This window comes from Eulemur rufifrons, chromosome 16, assembly GCF_041146395.1.
Source record: "Eulemur rufifrons isolate Redbay chromosome 16, OSU_ERuf_1, whole genome shotgun sequence".
NCBI classification, from domain to species: Eukaryota; Metazoa; Chordata; class Mammalia; order Primates; family Lemuridae; genus Eulemur; species Eulemur rufifrons.
The window spans coordinates 55,684,346-55,704,143 of NC_090998.1; the positions used below are offsets into that span (position 1 = coordinate 55,684,346).

Genomic DNA, 19,798 nt, shown 5'->3' on the forward strand with positions numbered 1-19,798 from the left:
CTAAATCAATTTCTATATAATGCGGTGAAAGATTCAAGGGAATGAAATTTCATGAAGCTTTACAAGAGGAGTTTGTCTGCCAAACAATGAAATAAGCAAATTCACATGAACTATGATTTTCTAGTTCAGAGTTAGCCTATTAGGAACTCTGCAGATCTCTGCCAAGTGAGGAAGTCAAAATGTGAGCTTCACACTTGAAAATGCAAACACAAAAAGGAGCCAAACAAGGTATCTTAAATATCAAGAGCCTGCAGCTTGATTTGATTTGTTCACATTTGAATGGTATACTTGTCCTAAGAGCACATTTGTTGCATAAAGATACATGAGTAAAAGTACTTGGTATTCCCCGAAGCTTCATTATTTCATGAACTTAATGTGTCATTTTGTAAAGATGAGTCAGTCTCCTTATATATAACTTGTAGGGCTAGCTTGCTCCTATCTTACAGAAATGCAGTATCATCTTCCCATCAATCCATGGTTTGAACCCTCAAGAAAGATTCTGGGTAGGGGTGAGGCTAGAAAAGCCCAGAAAGGCTGTTGTTTTCTTACCAATGTATACCTAATGGTTCCTCTACCCTTTAGCAAACACCTTCCCTTACAAAATGCATTTTGTTTGGGGGCACTGGCCGCTGATGAGAGCTGTGAGGTAAGGAGGCTGGTCCTCCGAGGTGCCTTGGGCTGCCGGTGCCGTGGAAAGATAGTTGGAATTGCAGTCAGGGGATTCAGACTGCAGTTGGCTTGGCTAATCACTAGCTGCTTCCTAGGTTCAATTTCTTCATTTGTAAAATAGCAATAATAATTCCTACCTAACAGGATTGTTGGGATGAAATAATGTGCGTGAAAGCACTTTGCAAAGTGTGCAGATATGAGGTATTATTATGATGCCTCTATGATGATCATAGAGGGAGAATTAGCAGTGTGATTTGGCAAATATTTCCTTGCTCTCTTTTGACCTTGAAAAAAGGATCAGGCACCATAAACAGTGATAATGGAAATCTGGGGAAATATTTTACACATAATTATGTCATCCAGGGCTGTATCCATATAGTGCCAAAGGCAGGCCAATTCAATTAGACATCTGGGTGCAGTGGAAAAATCCCTGGAGAAGGAGTTAGCAGCCCTGCATTTTCACTCTGCCATCAGCTAGTCATGAGGCCTTAGCTAAACTGCTTAATCCATCCCGGCCTCAGTTCCCCTAGAAATATCTACTCTGCTTCAACCAAAGGACATCAAAAGCCTGAAGTGACACAATGTATGTGAAGTCTCTTGAACCTTGAACTTAATATTAATCTTACTATTATTATCAGCCAATTTAGAAAATATAGCATTATTGTAAAGGTTAATAAAAACAGAAATAGAACATTAACTTCCTGGTCACAGGACTGGTTTCCTGATATAGAAGAGAATGCTATTTCATTTAATTCCATTCTGGCACTGGAAACTACCTCTCCTGTTTCTATGCTGAAAATTCTGAGATCATCCAGGATTGTATCAGCAAAATTGTGCTGATAATCAGAGTGTACCATGTGGAGTGACGGGTAGGTGTCTGCCTATTTGGAGGTGGGTTGGAGTGGAGAAGAGAACTTAGTCTTCAATCAACTAAGGAGAAATGAAGAGTATATCACCAGGGAAATGCAAACCTGATTTTTAAATATTAAATTACTGCCCTCCCTTGCACATGTTATTGTAAGATTTTTACCTCTGAGATGCATCATTTTATATAGAGTGATAGCTGCAGCAACATATCATTGGATGAAGCCAGCTCAGAGTAATTGCCAAAAGAGAACAATTACTAATGACTCCATTTAATGGTTATTTATTTACTTATTTACCTTTTTTCTCCCTCCTCACTGTCCCCTAAGGAAGTTGTTTTCCTTTTGCCTTCAGAGATTCTCTCTTGACTGCTCCCTTTTCTTTTTCTACAATGCGGGCTCCAGTTTGACTAATGTTTCCCAAACTTCAGTTATTTTTATATCACCTTCCCAATTTCTGTCTGCCATTTGTACTGTTTACTTACTTATTTATTTATTTTTTAAAGACGGGGTCTTGCTCTCTTTCCCAGGCTGGCCTCGAACTTCCAGGCTCAAGTGATCCTCCTGCCTCAGCCTCCGGGGTGGCTGGGACTACAGGCGCACGCCAGTGCACATGGCTCTCTACTTATTTTTAAAAAGATTATTTTTAAACTTTAGTTTATTTCAAAAGGAAAGTTTATATCAGGGGCTTGAGTTTTTGTTATGTTTTTCAGAAACAAAAATATGAATCTGAGTCTTATATGATAATATAAATGACCTTTTCCTCAAACTTAACCATGTACCACCTATGGGATGTGGACCACTCTGGGAAATGGTGATGTTCATAATTATAATGAATTTTATAGGGCCATTTATATATCTTAAATGCCCTCTCTTTTTAAGATGAGATAGTACAACCTACACACAGAAGAATAAATACATAGCTTTCTTATTAGAGACAATGGTTGAAAACATTTCCATGTTTTAGTCAATCAAAGAACAAGGAAATTGTCTTTCCTGCTTTTGTAGGCACTTAGCACCTTTTTGCTTAAGACTTGCACAAGAAAAGCTAGTGGCCTGCCTTTTATTGTGCCCTGAAGGTGATTTAGAGATATTGCTTATGTTTCCACAGGAAAAACATGTCAACATGGTTCATATCGAATCTAGGAAATCCCGACGAAGGAGTTCTGAGGTTGAAATCTTCGTGGACTGTGAGTGTGGCAAAACAGAATTCAACGAGCTCATTCAGTTGCTGAAATTTCAAACCACAATTGTGACGCTGAATCCACCAGAGAACATTTGGACAGAGGAAGAAGGCAAGGGTGGTCTTTGTTTGTCGGGTGATTTTACAATCTCACAAATGTTGCAAAAGTGAAAACACAATCTGTAAGCTAATATTTTTGAACCTGCACTGTGTTTTCAACAGAGCTAGAGGATGTGCCCTGGTTCCCCCGGAAGATCTCTGAGTTAGACAAATGCTCTCACAGAGTTCTCATGTATGGTTCTGAGCTTGATGCCGACCACCCAGTAAGTGTCCAGTAAAATCCATTCTGCACATGCTCTCCCAGCTCCACCCATGTGCCAGGCGGCGTGCCATGTTCCGTGCTGTAATGCTTTATTGTAGAACAATTTGTTATTCATTCCCCATAACTGAGAGCAGACTTCCAAGTGATAAAGCTTTCCTGTACACATGTGTTGGCTGGAAGCAGGTTAGAGGGATGGCATTTTCACATAGCATTTATTTCTAAAAGGGTTGGATAGAGGAGGAGATTCTAAACCTTGGAGAATATTTCTGTGGAATTAGACAGCCTGAAATATACTTGCAGATGGTGACCCTTGGAAAAACGATGAACTGAAATTGATCACACCTTTGGGAAAGTAGGGAGGACTAGGCATTATGGGGCTCGGTGAGAGAATAAAATTCTTCTTGCTATTTTTCTTGACTGGAAGTAGTTAGGAGTAGAGTAATGTGGTTGACTTCAGTCTCAATGGAAAGGCAGAGGGTTTTAGAATAAGGCTGTGATGGAAGACATATCTCTTCTCACATCTACCCTGAATCTATCTACCACCATTCTCTCCTCTACTCCAATAAAAATGACCATCTTTAAAGAAATATGATACTTGGGTAAGCATTTCCCACTATTCTCTGCTTTCCCCCTTTACATCAGTTTTTATTTAACACAAGAGACCTGGAACTTCTTTATGGTCAGAATGAAGTACAGTTAATAGTCTGGGAGAAGTAAGCAATGCACCCATTCATTACAGGCATTTTTTCCCCTCCCCCGGTGCCCCTTGTCTGAAAATGGACATATAAAAGGGTAAAATCCAAGCAGACTGCTAATGCTTACAGGAAACCTTTGTGGTCTGAGGGTAATAGTTTACAGATATTCTTTCTGTTTAAATGGAGGCAGTCTGGGAATCTGATCGTGCGACTGTGCTCTGTGCCGTGGCTCTCTACGTGTCATCCCAGGACTAGCAGCATCAGCATCATCTGGGGACTTATTTCAACAAATTCACACTTAAATTTGAGAACCATTGTTTTAAAAGAAGCTATGACAACTTTAACACAAGGGGAATTTTCAATCAAACCAGTAATTTGGCATAATATACCAATTCAGACCCATTCAAACAAATGTTCAAACAGACCTAATTCAATTGCATTATTTTCCAAAAGCTGAATTCACTCAAAGACACAGTGTGTTGCATTTGCCAATATAGCCTAAAATTTCAGAATATTTTCCAGTAACTCCTGAACATTCAGAAAACATTGAAAAGTGCTTTTAGTAAGCATCCACTGCTATCTTTCCCTTCTCCCAACCTCAGAGAAGTCAGAGTTAGCACAGAGGCCTGATTTAAGAGCTCAGTAGTACCAGGACTGCACTGACACCAGCTGTTAACTTGTGGAATGACCTTGGCTAAGTCCCTCTACCGCTGCACCTCACGTTTTTTATGTAAAAAGTAGAAATAAAATTGTTATTGACCTCCAAGGAATGTTTGAAAAGCCTAGTTAATAAAACAACCGGAAGGCATTTTGGCAAGAGTAAATGCTTAATTCCAGTAATGGAAATGCTGTATTAAATCATCCAGATCAATGCCTGGACAGTAAAGGATTTTTCAATAACCTCCTATTTCCTAATGCTCCCCTTAGTCTAGTTCGAAAATTACTCAACCCGGAGAAAGGAGTTTAGCCGTTTCAATGGAACAATCACAAGAACTACTGACCTTGCTGAGAAAAAATTTATTCCAATGGCAAGCATAAATTTTCCTGTGCTTAATTTTATTCCACTACTCCTAATTACACCCACCTTATGATACCTTCTCTTATTTTCTGTGCAGCCACTTGAAATAATTGCAAGTACTTAGCAAGCCTCTCTCTTGTCATTTTTAAAACCACATATATTTCTTTTATAAGCATACCAAATGTTCATTATGCAAAATTTGATATTGGTAAATTGGTGTTTTGTAAATTATTATTTGATAAGGATGGAAAAAGTCGTCTAAGTAAGCACTTTTTATGTCTGGGAATAATCCCAGTCCTGAGACAGACACAGGGACCCCTGTGATAGGAAAGTTCAGAAGGGGCTAGGAATTTAAGAGTCGGGGTGCTGAGGCTCCCTAAAAAGGGTGAAATATCTAGATAAGTGCCTCTTAAACTTTAGTGGAAAAACAAATCACCTTTGAAATCTTTTAAAAATGCAGGCAATCGTTCTGTGGGGCTTGAAGTTCAGCATTTCCAGTAAGCTCCCAGTTGAGGCTTACACTGGAGGGGCTGCAGACCACACTTGGAGTAGCCGGCATCTAGACTGGGAGGGTGTTTAAAGTGTGGTCCAAGGTCCATTCTGAGACTCATCTGAAACCTACTGAATCAGGACTCTCAGGGATAGGACCAGGAATCTGCATTTAAAAGAATCTGCAGGAGATTTTGATGAGCTCTACAGTTTGAGAACTCATACCCTAGCTCAGTCATTCTCCGCCCTCGCTTTCTATTCAAATCACTTGTGGAGAATTAAAACAATATTGACGCCAGGGCCTCACCCCAGAGAGCTTAAATCAGAACCTCTGGGAATGCAGCCAGGTTTGATGTAGTATTTAAAGCTCCTCAGGTGATTCTGATATTCCACCAGGGTTGAACTACTTAGGATAGCTACTTGAGTGTCTATGTAAATTTAGCTGAGCACTTTAAGGTTCAGGCTGGGTCTTCAGTTTCCTTTGATTTAAACTGAAGGAGGGAAGGTGGGTTTGTGCTGTAGGTTCTCTCTGGGTGCTAGAGTTACCAGATTTAGCAAATAAATATATAGAATGCCCAATTATATTTGAATTGCCGATAAACAATGAATAATATTTTTTAGTATAAGTCTGTCCCATGCAATACTTGGAACATACTTACACTAAAAATTGTTTATTGTTTATCGGCAATTCAAATATACCTGGGTGTCCTGTATTTTATCTGGTAACCCTATCCCTGGCTTCAGTTCAGAATGAATGGGCAGGGAACGCTGTTTCTCTACAATCGCGAGTGCAGCTAGCGTCCCTGTTTTACTTTGCCAGTCCATGGTTCAGTCGTGGAAGCTCTGGCTCGCCCACAACATTTGCGCAATCACCGCCACACTAAGCTAATGAGGCATGATGAGTAAATCGCTCTCTTGCGTCTGTGGAAAAGGTGCAGGTGTTTGCTGAGGAGAGAGAGTTGAGATTCTTCGGGAGGCCCAGCAGATCACGATGCTGTTACCATGGTGTCCAGTCTGGCAGGAACTTGGAAACAGATGCTGTGCTTTTCACAGGACGCTTTTCCTTTTGTCATGTCCTGCTTTCTTTCCGAATAACAAAGGTGCTTGGAATTCTTCAGCTTTACCCTCTCAAGTTGCCTGGTTTTACTAGTGAGTGTTGAAACGTACTTTCTAGCATGACTGTATTTATCTTCTACGGCAAGAGACCCCTTCTAAAGTCACTGACCTACTTGTGAATGTGGTAACTATGGTCACAAATTTTGTCTATAGATATTTTAGGGCTTCACAAGCCTGTCTATGAACCCCAGTTTAAAAACTCCCAGTTCTCAGCACAAGAAGGAAAGTGCTAGCTTCTGGGCCGAGGATACTTCATTTCCACAGGGTATTAGGATGATCTCAGGGCATTTTTTTTCTCCTCTCTCTTCCCCATTAGTAACTCCCTTGTCATTCCTGAAAGAAAGGTCATTGATGATGGACGTTCTTCATTTCTGTCCTGCAGACAGACCTGTGAAGACTTCTAGCTTCAAGGCCAGTTCTCTTTCAGCCAGACAAGAGAATGGGGTGATTTTCTAGTGAGTTTGAGGTTCCTCGTGAACGCCCACCCTGCAGAAATGTCTCAGGTGCAGCAGGGGTGGTCTAGGGCTCTGTGGGCCTCGCCCTGTTCCTTTACTCTCAAACCCCGTGATCCCAGTGGCTTGTCGTCTGGCCTGGCCTCCATTTTCAGTGAGCTGCCGCTTCCTGGTTGTCCTTCGGGGTTGCAGAGGTAAGAAGTTAAATTGAAACAATTCTTTCTGGGCTTCTAGCAGCTTGAAGAAACAGCCCTGGAAAAAATTGATTGTCTGAAAGTACCTAAAGGAAAGGAAAATGGAAAATCTGTTGACAAGAGGAAAGATTTTTGAATAAACCAGGAAGTCCTCTCAGAAGGATTTCCCACAACTGAAACATGACAGACATGATGTTTAATTTCCCAAGTGGATGACGATGGATAAAAATCATGAATTTGGCTAAGACTAATTAGAATTATAGGAACTCAGAGTGGGTTGGTGCTAGGCTGCTACCCTGTGCATGAATCCCTTAAAATCGATTTTGCATTATGTGGCTAGTAGTCATAAAATACAGCAAAACCTCTTTAATGTATACTAATTTGGGAATGCGATGATTATTCTGAGTGGTAGAATTTTTTAAAATTTGTTTTTTATTTATTTGTTTTGTTTTTTTGTAGAGACAGGGTCTCGCTATTACTCAGGCTGGTCTTGAACTCCTGGGCTCAAGCAATCCTCCCACTTCGGCCACCCAAAGTGCTGGGATTACAAGCATGAGCCACTGTGCCTGGCCAGAGTTTTTAATAAATGTTATATTTATTAGTTGTTTACACAAGCAATTAAAATTACGTTCACTTACTGAACAGCCATGTGAAAAGGACCTGTTTTAATGAATACAATAAAATTAACTTGTGGTTAAGATCAATTACGTGCAAGTGATACTTAAAAACCAAAAGATATTGTTCGATATATCAATTTGCTTAACTAAGCCATTCTACTTACTTAGTGGAAAGGTAAACTTTAGCCTGAATTCCCACACATCCTAAATTAGTACAGCCCACATTTAATGAGGTTTTACTGTAAGCGCGATTTGCTTCTGCCTGTGCCATCAAGATGATCATCCGAGGATAAAATTTACATTTGAATTGAGTAAACACTCAGTAAACACCACAGTGATTTTCTTTTAGGCCTTCTACAGCTAATTTTTCAGCACTTTGTTAAATAACTTAATCTCTTTTGTGTTTAAGGGATTTAAGGACAATGTCTATCGACAGAGAAGAAAGTATTTTGTGGATGTGGCCATGGGTTATAAATAGTAAGTACCTGTGTAACTCTTTCTTGTCACTGGCTAGCTGGGCAAAACACATGCTGTGTTAAACAGACCTGTCATCTCTTCACTTTTACTTTTGCAGAAGGCAGACTTGAACCATTTTAAACACTCACCAGCTCTGTAGGTTTTAAATGCCAATACTGATGTTTGACATCTGGGTATAATTGTAAAATAATGAGACCTGTGGACCACATGCCAAGTGCTACATTTACAACATTGTGTTCTCAACTCCACTAAGGCAAGGATCCATTTTTATGCATTCTGCAGGGCCTGGAAACTGTGTCTTTTAATTTTACGTTTGACTTGACTTTTCAGTAAGCCCCTTCAGCATCCAGCTTCTCCAGTGAAACTAGAGGATTCAGCAAGAATGGATGAAAGGGCTTATTCAACAGTCATAATAGAAAAGATATGTGTTGGTTTTGCGTGGAAAGGAAAACTTCCTGTGAAGTGGAAGGGGTATAGAAAAGTTCCATACCCAGCCCCAGGTGAGGGGGAGGATGAAAGGGGAGAACCTCACTTTCTGGGGTGAGGACTATATGTGATGCTAAGAGGCAGTGACAGGATGCATTTGGGACTGGCAGTAACGCAGGGTGTCGACCGCAGGCCGTGTCTAGAAACATACAGTGCACGTCAGGCCCCTGCCTGTTCTACTCACGCTGGCATAACGTATAGACCATCGCAGTGCTCTCTTTCCTTTGTCTGGTATATCATCAGCTACACGAAGCTTATCATCAGAACAAAATGTAAATAAATCCATACCTACTAGGGGAAAGAGTCTTTCTTACTCAAGTTGAAACTAGGTGAGAAACTTGACTGTTTTGAGAGACCAATTTGATTATTGGTGAAAATTTAGTACATTATGTATGTTATAGAGGGTATAAGTATTGGCCTTTTTCCTTTTTTTTTTAAATTTCAGAATATTATGGGGGTACAAACATTTTGGTTACATAAATTGCTTTCATACCTTTTTTCTTTTCTTTTCTTTTCTTTTCTTTTCTTTTCTTTTCTTTTCTTTTTTTTAGCTTAAGGCAAAGTGGGAGGATTCTTCATCCCACCCCTCACTGGGCCAATTGTTTGCTCATCCCTGTCTTCCCTTGATGCTTTGGTGATCTTGCCTTTGTGCTCCCAAGCCCCAGGCATCCTTCTTCCTTTCTCCACCATGTTTATGAAAGCCACGTTCTTAAAAAACGAGGACTACATGGCACATGCTTTTCCACATATGTCTACACTATTCTCATCTTCTCTGTCCCAAGCAGCTTCTTCCTCCTCTCTGCTGTGACTTTCTAACCCTCATGACATCTGCGTGCACATGGCTTGCCCTGGCCCAAGCCCAGCCTCGTGCCCCACTTTCATCCTCAGCACCACGACTCCCCAGCCCCATCTCCCAGTGTTTCCCAGTCAAGGTGCCAAGAGAGGACTCTGAAGGACTGAGCTCACTTTTTCATGTCAGGCCCTGATAAGTGGCTGAAATCCTTACGATTGGCTCCCACAGATTCATGGACCCTCTCTGTGGAATCAGGCCCCCTCAGAAGGGGTGTGGGCAGGGCAGTCCTTTGGAGATGATTTGTCCAAGATATGGTAAAAGTTTAGTGCCCGGCAGAGCCTTTTCCTTTAAAGTAGATAGATAAAAATGTATTTTACATGTAGATGCTATACGTATGTATATATACACACATATGTAGACACACATATGCATGATTTTGGCGTCGGATTTTGTTAGCATAATAACTAAATGACTGGCTCAAACGTTACTTGTTTCTTCTTGATGGAGTCCATAGACTGGAGAGAGGCAAGCTGATGCTGTGGTGCCACTAATAGAATTGGTGTATGTGAGTCAGCCAGTTTCAAGGAGCGCTGGTAGTGGAGAGTCGTCGAGTTCAAAGAAAACATTTACATGGAGAGGAGACGAAAAGAGCATATAGCCAAAATGATGGAGGACGAGGTTCTCAGAGTGCTAACAAGAGTTTGCATTTGCCACCTTTGTAAGCTAAAGAGTGAAATTAAGGTGTAATGTTTATGCGGAAAGAAAGTAGAAATTGGAGGTTAGAAGTGGTGGAGGTTGTATATAAAGGAGGCTGAATGGAGCCAGGCCATTCCAGGATCTGGTCCCAGTTTGGAGGGCTGGGGAGTGCTTAGGTTCAAGGGACTTGGCTTTTGGTAACTGCATGTTCAGGAGGCCAAGGCAGGCAGGAAATGGCCAATTCATCATTGTACAGTGAGAAACAACTCTCACAGGACTCATAAAACCCTGCCTATTGTCATGATAGCAGAGGAGGCCAAATTATAACCTGAAGGCTACTAGATGGATGTAGAGTCAGACCAAGGGTATTTACCTAAGACAATTCAGAATCGAGGACATTATAACCCTCTCCCCTGGACAATGCTGAGTCTGAACTGATGAGACAAAATAACAGAAGTACTTAAAAACTGGGGCATTGGAGTCAGATAATCTGCGTTCAAGTGCTGGCTCCTCTGCTTCCTAACTGGGTGATCAGCCCCATTGTGCCTTAGCTTCTTCATCTAACCTATCTCATAGGGTTGTAGTAAGGCTTAACAAAGGGAATGCAGGTGGTGTGCCTAGCACAGTGCCTGACACGTGACCAGTGGCTGTGTCACTTATTACATCTCCCCCCACCTTTTCTACTGGCTGTCTTCCATTTCCAGTTGACCTATTGTTTTCTTCCTTAGTGAGCTTAATACCATTGTTTATGCTGCCATCTGAACAAATAATGTAGCTCAAACATCCCTAGACGCCAACCTTGGAGGAAACTCTAGTTTCCCATTGAAAGACTGTGGCACATATGGATACTTTTTTGTGATGACCAACATCCCTCCTTATGGAGAGATTTCATAAAAAGCATATTCCCATTTGTGTGTGTGTGTGTGTGTGAGAGAGAGAGAGAGAGAGAGGAGCTGCCAAAATACAGATAACAGATCACCAGTTGCCTTGCGTACTTCTTGTGAGTGGATGGAGTGAGGAAGATGCCAGAAGTGGTTAAATCAGGAAAACACAAACCCAGGAACTGGAGAAAGTAGAGAGCAAAGGATCATTCCTTGATACCCCTCATGCTATCACTGCTGAGGTTTCTCTGAGTATGAGTTTGAGGATAGATGAGGGATAACCAGGTGTGTGTGTGTGTACATGTGCATGCACGTTCTTGCAAGATCATTTTTGGGTGCAGGTGCCTGCTATGGTGCCGGTGGGGGCGAGGCACAGATACTAACAAATTCCACATGGGCCTCTGCTATTGTCCCCAGGTTGCCATGCAGCAAGGTAAGGTTTCCTTTTAGTTTACAGAAAATAAAGATGCAATTTCTAATTGAAACAGGGATTTTTCTAGTGCCGGCGGCTGAGTACGCAAAGGAGAAAGATGTCAATACCACAATCACTTAAAATAATCTCATTTAAGTGTGTTACAACTTGATTTTCCAAACCAAAGCTTGGAACCACGGGTCTGAGGAGCAGATTATTTGAAATTGGGGTAGTCTAGAAAAATCCAGCATATGAGGTTCTTTGCAAATACAGTTTGGTGATAAAATTAAGGACCATTCTGACAGGGGGAGAACAATTCAATTCCCTGTTGATAATTAGTTAAAGCTTTCAGGATACTGAGGAGAAGTCAATGGTACAGTCAGAAATATAGAAAAAATGGAGTACAGATGTTTTGGGGTTGTAGTAGGGGTTGGAGGAGATAGTCTGAGGTGCTTAAAGGTAAGGAGGAGGAGGAGGAAAAGAACTGCAATACAGAATAATATATATTGAAACCACAGCGAAGAACCCCTCTGGGGGATTCGTGTTGAATACTATATTTTCTGTGATAGTCTTGAAAGGATAAAGCAGGGGGCAAGAATAAACACAAGCAGAGAAAAATGAAAAAATTCCACTCTATGATGAAAAAACAGCAGGCTCAAAGTCTGTATTACCATGAACCCGAAAGAGGAGAGGGAGCAGGAAAGTGTCAGCGTGCTGCGAACTGTCAATAGATGCCACTCAGGAGAGCTGCTGATTGACAGCGCTGCCCGGAAACATGATTGATTGCCCAGAGGCCGGCCGCCCCGCAGACCGGCTCCGCGGCACGGGTGTCGAAGGCCTAATCGCCTCACCGATAATAGCAGAAGAAACATTCATTAGTGCAAATATCATTCTTCATAGAAGACCTGAGAATGAACGCCCTGGATCGAGAGGGCACTGTTTCTAAAATCACCTGTGAGTGGTTTTAGGTCTGCCACGCGGATCACACCTGGTCCTCCCTCACCCAGATAAAAGAAACTCTAGTATAAACAGAAGAAAAGAGTACCCCGTGATCAGATAATGTGACGTGCATATAGACTTGCCTCTCTGAGGAAATGGAAGTGCGTGGGGGGCAGATGGCATGTGGAAGAAGAAATTATGCCTGTAATGTTGTAGCTGTTAGGTTTGTCTGAAACTATCCAGTTTTCTGTCGTTGGCACCTTCATATTTAAACCTTGCCATGAACGTGGTTGCATTTTGCAATTGCTATGTTGTTGGGGGGAAAATCAGTAATACTTTTTTTCCCCAATTGACTAGAAATAAACACATTTTTCTTTGGGGGCCATTATACTGATTATTCCTCAACAACATGCATGCATATTTAATTTAATTATATTTTGGGTGGAAGTGGTGGCAGTCATTTCAATCCATCTTATTCTCTTGGAAAAAGGCCCTGAGTTCTGACTTTAATTATGCCACTCCTGTTTGCTTAAATTGATTTTGAATATTACTGTGGTCGTGTTTTATTATGAATGTACTTTCTTCTGCGTGAAAGTAAGGTGGCACGTGAACCTCATGTTCTTCTCGTGGGTCTGCTTTCTCTTTGATTTGTTGATTTTTGTCCATGGAATCTGAAAGGTAAATGGGTAAATGCAAATGTCAATAGGTAAGGTAAACAGGAGAGTTTCAACATGTCAGAATTAGTGACCTAAATTAGAGTTGGAAAATTCCCTAATTTGCCAAGAAAACTCATTTAATTTGAAATTCAGGCATCCAAATGGTTCCTTAACATTGCTCAACCTCGGTTTTCTCCTCTGTTAAGTGGAGATGAAAATATCTCTTCTGCCTCTCTCATGGAGTATTCTGAGGATTAAATGAAATAAATGGGCTGTCCCAGGGTGGGGAATTGAGGCCGTAAGGCCACATGTGGCCGTCTAAGTCCTTAAGTGCAGCCTTTTGACTGAATCCAAATATTACAGAACAAATCCTTTTATTAAAAGGAGTGCAGCAGAGAAAGATGAAGCTTTTCTTGCCTCCTTTGGTGCTTAAAAAAGAACAAATTTGAAATCAGAAGGTCACAGGTTCCCCACCCCACTGTAGGCATGGTGTTTACTCAGACCGCTGACCAGCTTGTACGGCCTTGGTTGCTTCTGCCTATTTTCTCTTTAGATCCGAAACACAGTGTGTGAAGTGTCTCAGAGGCAGAGTTGGAGCTGTACTGCCTGAGTGAATCCCATCTTTTCCATTTACCCACTATTTGATCTGGGCAAATTATTTAAAAGTCCCAGAACAACAAAAAATGTTGGCATGGATGTGGAGAGATAGGAACACTCATACTCTCCTGTTGGGACTGCAAACTAGTATAACCTCTGTAGCAAGCAATAGGGAGATACCTCAAAGAGCTAAAAGTGGAACTACCATTTGACCCAGCAATCTACCGAAAGGAAAAAAAAACATTCTATAAATCTTCTGTACATCAATTTCCTTATCCGTAAAATGGAAATTACTACTACTTTATGGGATTGTTATGTATATTAAATGAGCTAATATGGTAACAAAACTTAGAACACTACATAGAAAGTACTATATAAATATTTGCTAATATTGTTATTTTTCTCACTTCAACTGACCTTTCCTTTTTGTTTGTCTTCATGCTCCAAACCTTTTTATTACCTTTGGTTTGCCAGCCTTCTCAACTCCCCTTGGCCAGGGATTTTTTAAAGTCCTAACTTTTATCTGATTTTTATAATATATTAGTTATTGTTGCATTAAAAATTATACCCAAATTCAGTGCCTCAAAACAATAAACATTTATCTCACACAGTCACTGAGCATCAGGAATTAGGGAGCAGCCTAGCTGGGAGGTTCTGGATCAGAGTCTGTCATGAGGCGAAGTGTTGGCTGGAAAAGCAATTGTCTGAAGGATCTGCTTCCAGTGTGGTTACTCACAGGGCTGTTGCCAGGAGGCCTCAGTTTCTAGCAGCGTGGCCTCTGCGTGGGGCGGCCTGTGTATCCGCAAGATATCGCAGCTGGCTTCCACCTAATCAAGTGATCCATGAGAGAGAGCAAGGCAGAATCGACAATGCCTTTTATAACCTCGCCTTGGGAGTGACATATTAATACCACCACTCTTGCTGTGTTCTATTAGTGTCACAGACCACCCTGACGCATTGTAGGAGGGGACTACACATTGGCATGAATGCCAGGAGGCAGGGGTCACTGGGGACCCTCTTGTAGGCTGGCTAACACACATTTGTGTTCCATTTCATTTCTTTGTGATGCTCCTTAAGTGCTCTCCCACAGTGGATGCTCGTCTGCTACCTGCAGAACTAATCCCTGAGAAAGCGGAGGTAGCATGGTGTAGCAGAACACATGGCGGGATGTAGAGGCTTCGAAGCTCTAGAACTAGGTTTGAATTCCTGCTCCACAATTTACAAGCTCTGTGGCCAGGGGCAGTGACCTAGTCTCTCTAACTCTCAGTGCCCTCATCTTATAATGAGCACAGCACAATCTCTACCTTGCATGGTTGGGAGGATTAGCAATGATTACAGGGGCCAGAATGCTGACTAGCACAAGGAAATGTTAAATATATGATAGATGTGATTATTATTATCACATGTTAAGTAGCTAACGGTTCCATGATTCCATATAATCAATTGTTGAGCTCATTTAAAATGAGTAAAGGATCTTAAGGAGCAATTGGATTACAGAATTTCAGGCTCCATGGTGGGCTGGGTTCTAGGAGCTTTAAAAAAATATGCATGTGTGTGAAGGGACACCTTTCAGTTTATGTAGATCATGTACACAGTTTTCTTCTTCAATCTGAAAAATTGCCCCTCTCAAACGCCTTCCCAGGCCATCGAGTCCTAGCCAGGATAAGATTGGAGGTTACAGTTTGGGACTGGGCTATGCTGGACTCATCCCTGAATGGCTGATAGTGGTAGAAATGTTCATTGTGTTGATCTCTCAGCTCACATTTTCAGGTTGTTTTAGGCTTCCTTTTTTAGATGTATGCCTTTTTCTGGGCACTGTGTTAAACCCCACAATGACCCTTTGAGGTAGGTGTCGTCATTGTACATATTCTGAAGATGAAGAAACTGAGGGTCAGAGACAGTAAGCAATTTACTAAAGGTGACACAGCTGATTGTGTTACCGGCATAAACACAAGTTGTCAATGCTTTAATTCCTCTGAAATGGAGTGGTAAGTTGAGGAGTAGAACCGAGGCAAATATTTGAAGTACTAGGGTCATTTCCCGGATGATCAGAAGAGTTTCTGAGTAAAGTCACTTTTAGAAAGTTCAGGAATGCCTCTCTTGTAGGGTCTAGATGTCTTTCTTTGCTCAAAAGTCCACACTTTGTTTTTTAAGTGGTTGTAGCAACTTCCATTTGCCATAGGTGATTTCATGCACAAGTTGAAAATAGCAACAGAACTAAGTGACTTGGCATTTTGAAAAGTTAGTCTTCTCTTTACAAAATTCTCTATATGTTTGAAATGCACAGTTCTTGTAAGTATATAGTAGACTTTATGGAGTCAATACTCAAACAAGCCCCGTGTGACTTCAAGGCTATGCTGTCTCTCGCAGGTTGCTGGGGACACGTGCCTGGGTCTGGCACAGCCTGGCCAAGTGCCAGTCCTGTGTGGTGGTTTTCCTCTCGCACCCAGGCCCTGTGCTCTTCTCCTCCTACCCAAAGCCTGACCCTCGTGGGATGCAGAATGAATGGGAATAAACACAGCTGGGCTGAGGCTTGAAAACCAATTGCTAGGAATTTGCCACTCTGGTTTTTACTAGTTGCTAGTCTATTTATTTCTTGATTTTTTGATTTATAAAACGGCACCCTGTGTGATTCATTTGCTCTGAGTGTAAGTACACAGCTACACAGAGACTCTAAAACAAAACAGCCCCAAATGGGTACTAGCATGTTTGAAAAGTGCAATCACCAGCTCAGCAGGCACATTCAATTTGGGTGAGCTTGCGAAAATTCTACTCAGCTCTGTCACAGAGAGACAGAATTTTCTTTCTTAACATGGAGTGGTGTTGATTCTAACCTCCTATCCCCATCAAAGCTCTGTCTCTCTCTCTCTCTCTTTTCTTTTCTTTTTCTTTTTTTTTTTTTGCCACCCTCCTTTCCCTACTCACACTGCCAAATACTTTCTGATGTCAAAATAAAGCCCCTGGGATTGAGACTTGGTAATATGCTATGCATTTTAAGATGTTTGAATAGATACAGAAAAAATGGAATGTGCCTTGGAATGGACATATTGGATTTCCAAGCCAGCATCTCACTTCTCAGGAGGTCTTTTCAGTTTCCTCTTTCACTAGATGACTCAGCAGGAGTCAGCCATAGGTCTGCAAAGAAAAGGAAGGAGACAGATGATCAGACAGACAAGGGTAGCCTGCAGACCTTGGGTAGAGTTTTGAGTTTTGCAGACCTTGAGTAGAGCTGTTTTGCCACCCTGCCTCTCACCTCCCAGTGCTCACTCAGTACTGTGCATATTGGGGTTTCCCCTACTCGCAGGTAGCTGTGATAATTTAGCTTTGTGTTTGAGCTGGAGGATTACTGACGCTGAGTTTTTCCTAGGAGGCATCTGTAATTATTGCAACTTGCAGAAAAATAACTGGGGTGACTCTACCTCTCCACCTTTCCAGAAATTTCAGTTGACCTTAGCATTTCTCATTTCATGCGAGAAGAGGCATGATTTATGGATCCTGCTTGGTTTCAGAATGTCGCTTAAAGGAACACATTACTAACAGGTCGTGAGTGTCCCATTACCTATTTCTAGATAGACGAATCTTAATTGGAAACATAATAAATAGAAGGTGGAGAAAGAATGGAAAGGAAGATTATGCTTTCCTAACAGGGAAAAAACTTCAGTGGGGGCTGCAAGTTTTGGTCCTTAATGATATTTTGCTTGTCAGTTTCATTGGCAGATGGTCGCTTGATGACCTGTGGGCCCTACCGTGATGTGGGACCCGCTTTAATTTTTTCCCCTTGTCTGCCTTTTTCAGAAGAGGCACTTTAGAAGGCAAATATGTTTTCTCCTTGACTGAGCTAATTTTATCCCATTCCATTATCCTCCATTGATTTGCTTTCCCAGGTTTTGAATGAAACTGAGATATATGTGGCTATTTGGGTACTTTGTGACTCCTGCATAAACACCAGTTGTTGATGCTTTAATTTCTCTGAAATGGAGCGGTAAATTGAAAAGTAGAACAAAACCAAATATTTGTAGTACTGGGGTCATTTCCCTGATGACTGGAATAGTTTCTGAGGAAGGTCACATTAGGGGTTTTAAGACTGCCTCCCTTGTAGAATCCAGATATCTTTCTCTGCCCAAGAGTCCACACCCTTCCTTTTCTTTCCTTCCTTCCAGCAACTTCCATTTAACATAGGTGGTATCACACACAAGTTGAAAACAAGAGCAACAGAATTCAACGACTTGGATTTTTAAGAAGTTATTTTGCTCTTTACAGAATTCTTGGTATATTTGAAATGCACAGTTCTTGTAAGTATTTAAAAGACTTCAGGCTTTCTGGGAGAATCATTTTCATGCCAAATGTTTCTCTCTACCTGAAGTGCAGCTCAATGGCTAACAGGAAGGGAGCCTTTGAGTTGCAAAGAAAGACAAAAGGGAAAATTGATTTGGAAAAGGTTTCTTCTTTTCATTTTTTGGGCTTGGTGGGTTTTTTTTTAGATGTGTGTGAATGCCTCAGTAGGATGTTGTCTGATTATGGTGTGGCTCTCACAGCTGTGGAAAACATTAACACAGTATGGTCCTGTATCACTTACTGACAAGGACGGCGGCTGCACCACATTCTAATGTTCCACAGGGAAAGAGGTTTGGGTATTTTTACTTTAAAATGATTTTCATGAACATGAAGGATTCGAATTACTTCCACAAGTCCTGTCTGAGAGGTGAATGGATTTGTATGGAACAATGCTGTTTTGTCATCTCCAGACCTATTCCCAGCCCTGCAGGGAAGTGATGAAATTTTATTCATTTTTGTACATCTGGAGGAAGGGAGTCAGCTATATCGAGTACCTAGAAGGTACTAGGCACTGGCCGAGGTGCTTTACAGATGACATCTCATTTGAGCCTCACAATGGTGTGACATAGTCTTATTTCCTTCTGTTTTAAATGAGGAGACAGAGGCCAAACCTCAATGCTGGGTACATATTGGGTACTCAGTACCTTGCACTGAGATGTACTGGTCAAGAGTGGGGTCTTGATTTAGCCTTCCTAGATCTGAGTTCCTGATATTCTACTTACTAGCTGTTTGATCTTGGACAAATTATGTGTATAAGCGTCAGTTTCCTCAACCATAAAATAGGGATACAAACAGTCATTTAATCACTCTATAAGATGAGCACATTATATGTGACATAATCCATGGAATGGGTTATTATTTTTTTATAGTTAAATGTATGGGTAGATAAATGCTATTATTAATTTGCATAGGGCCATGAACTGTAGGGTAACCGTGCTCCTTCATCTACCACTGAAAAAGGTTGGAGCCCAGTAGTTGACAACATTCTGTCCCTGCTGACCAAGGTGCAGGACTATATGATTACATTTGGAGCTCTTAGGGACCTAGCTCTGGGTCTCTTCATCCTAGTGGCCTCTGATTGTTGGCTGCCATTGGTGACTGGGAATTTTAGCTCTTTTCTGTATCAAGTTCATTGAGTTCAACCTCCTTGTGTATGTTGAACATGCACGTAGTGATGGATGTTAGACCCATTTTTGTTGCTGTTGATATTTAATTCCATGGTAGTTTTTGCCAATGAAAATCACTCCTCTAGAATATGAAGAGGGCTTTCTGCGAGGTGAGAAAATGGTGGCAAGCCCTATCCTGTGGTGCAGAGGAAAAATAAAAACAAATAATTTCCAGAAGTTAAATCTTCACTCTCCCCGAGGCTCCCTAGGTACAGTAGTTTATTTTCATTATGTCTCTTGTAAAGGCAGCACCAATATTAACAATGTGAACAAAACAAACTAACGTTTTTGTTTGCTACCATCTGAAAGTTCCTTAGGGTCCATAGACTCATTTACGAAAATTCATGTGCGCAAAACTCATTTGCAAAAGCAAATAAATATGTGATCACAAATGCTCTTTACCTGGCTGGCCTAGGGGACTAGCTGAAAATGCATTTGTGCTTTTACATTTACACTCTGATGCTGCTTAGCAGTCATGGGCCTCCTAGCCTCTTCCCCAAATGTGCCCCCAACAAGCCACGTTACGTTAGATGACTTGAATGTTTTGGATCTTGGTGTAACTCCTATGGTTGTTAAGTTGCTGTACTGATTTGTGACTTTCCTTTTGCTAAAAGTATTATTAACTCATTGTGCCTTGTGGCCTTGAAAATATCTTTGGAAGTTCATTCATTAGAATGCCCAGCCAGGGAGACATCTCTGTATTTAGTTAAGTTTGGACTATGTCCCTTTGGGTTTGTATATG

At 41.3% G+C, this 19,798-nt stretch overlaps 1 protein-coding gene across 1 annotated transcript in view; it reads left to right on the forward strand.

Annotated features, from left to right (window-relative positions):
• TPH2 (tryptophan hydroxylase 2) overlaps window positions 1–19,798 on the forward strand; it is an 89,702-nt gene that overhangs the window by 3,273 nt on the left and 66,631 nt on the right. The window contains exons 3-5 of the mRNA XM_069490657.1: window positions 2,644–2,827; window positions 2,938–3,038; window positions 8,028–8,095. Of these exons, the coding sequence (XP_069346758.1) occupies window positions 2,644–2,827; window positions 2,938–3,038; window positions 8,028–8,095 (353 nt within the window). The remainder of the gene's footprint in view (window positions 1–2,643; window positions 2,828–2,937; window positions 3,039–8,027; window positions 8,096–19,798) is intronic.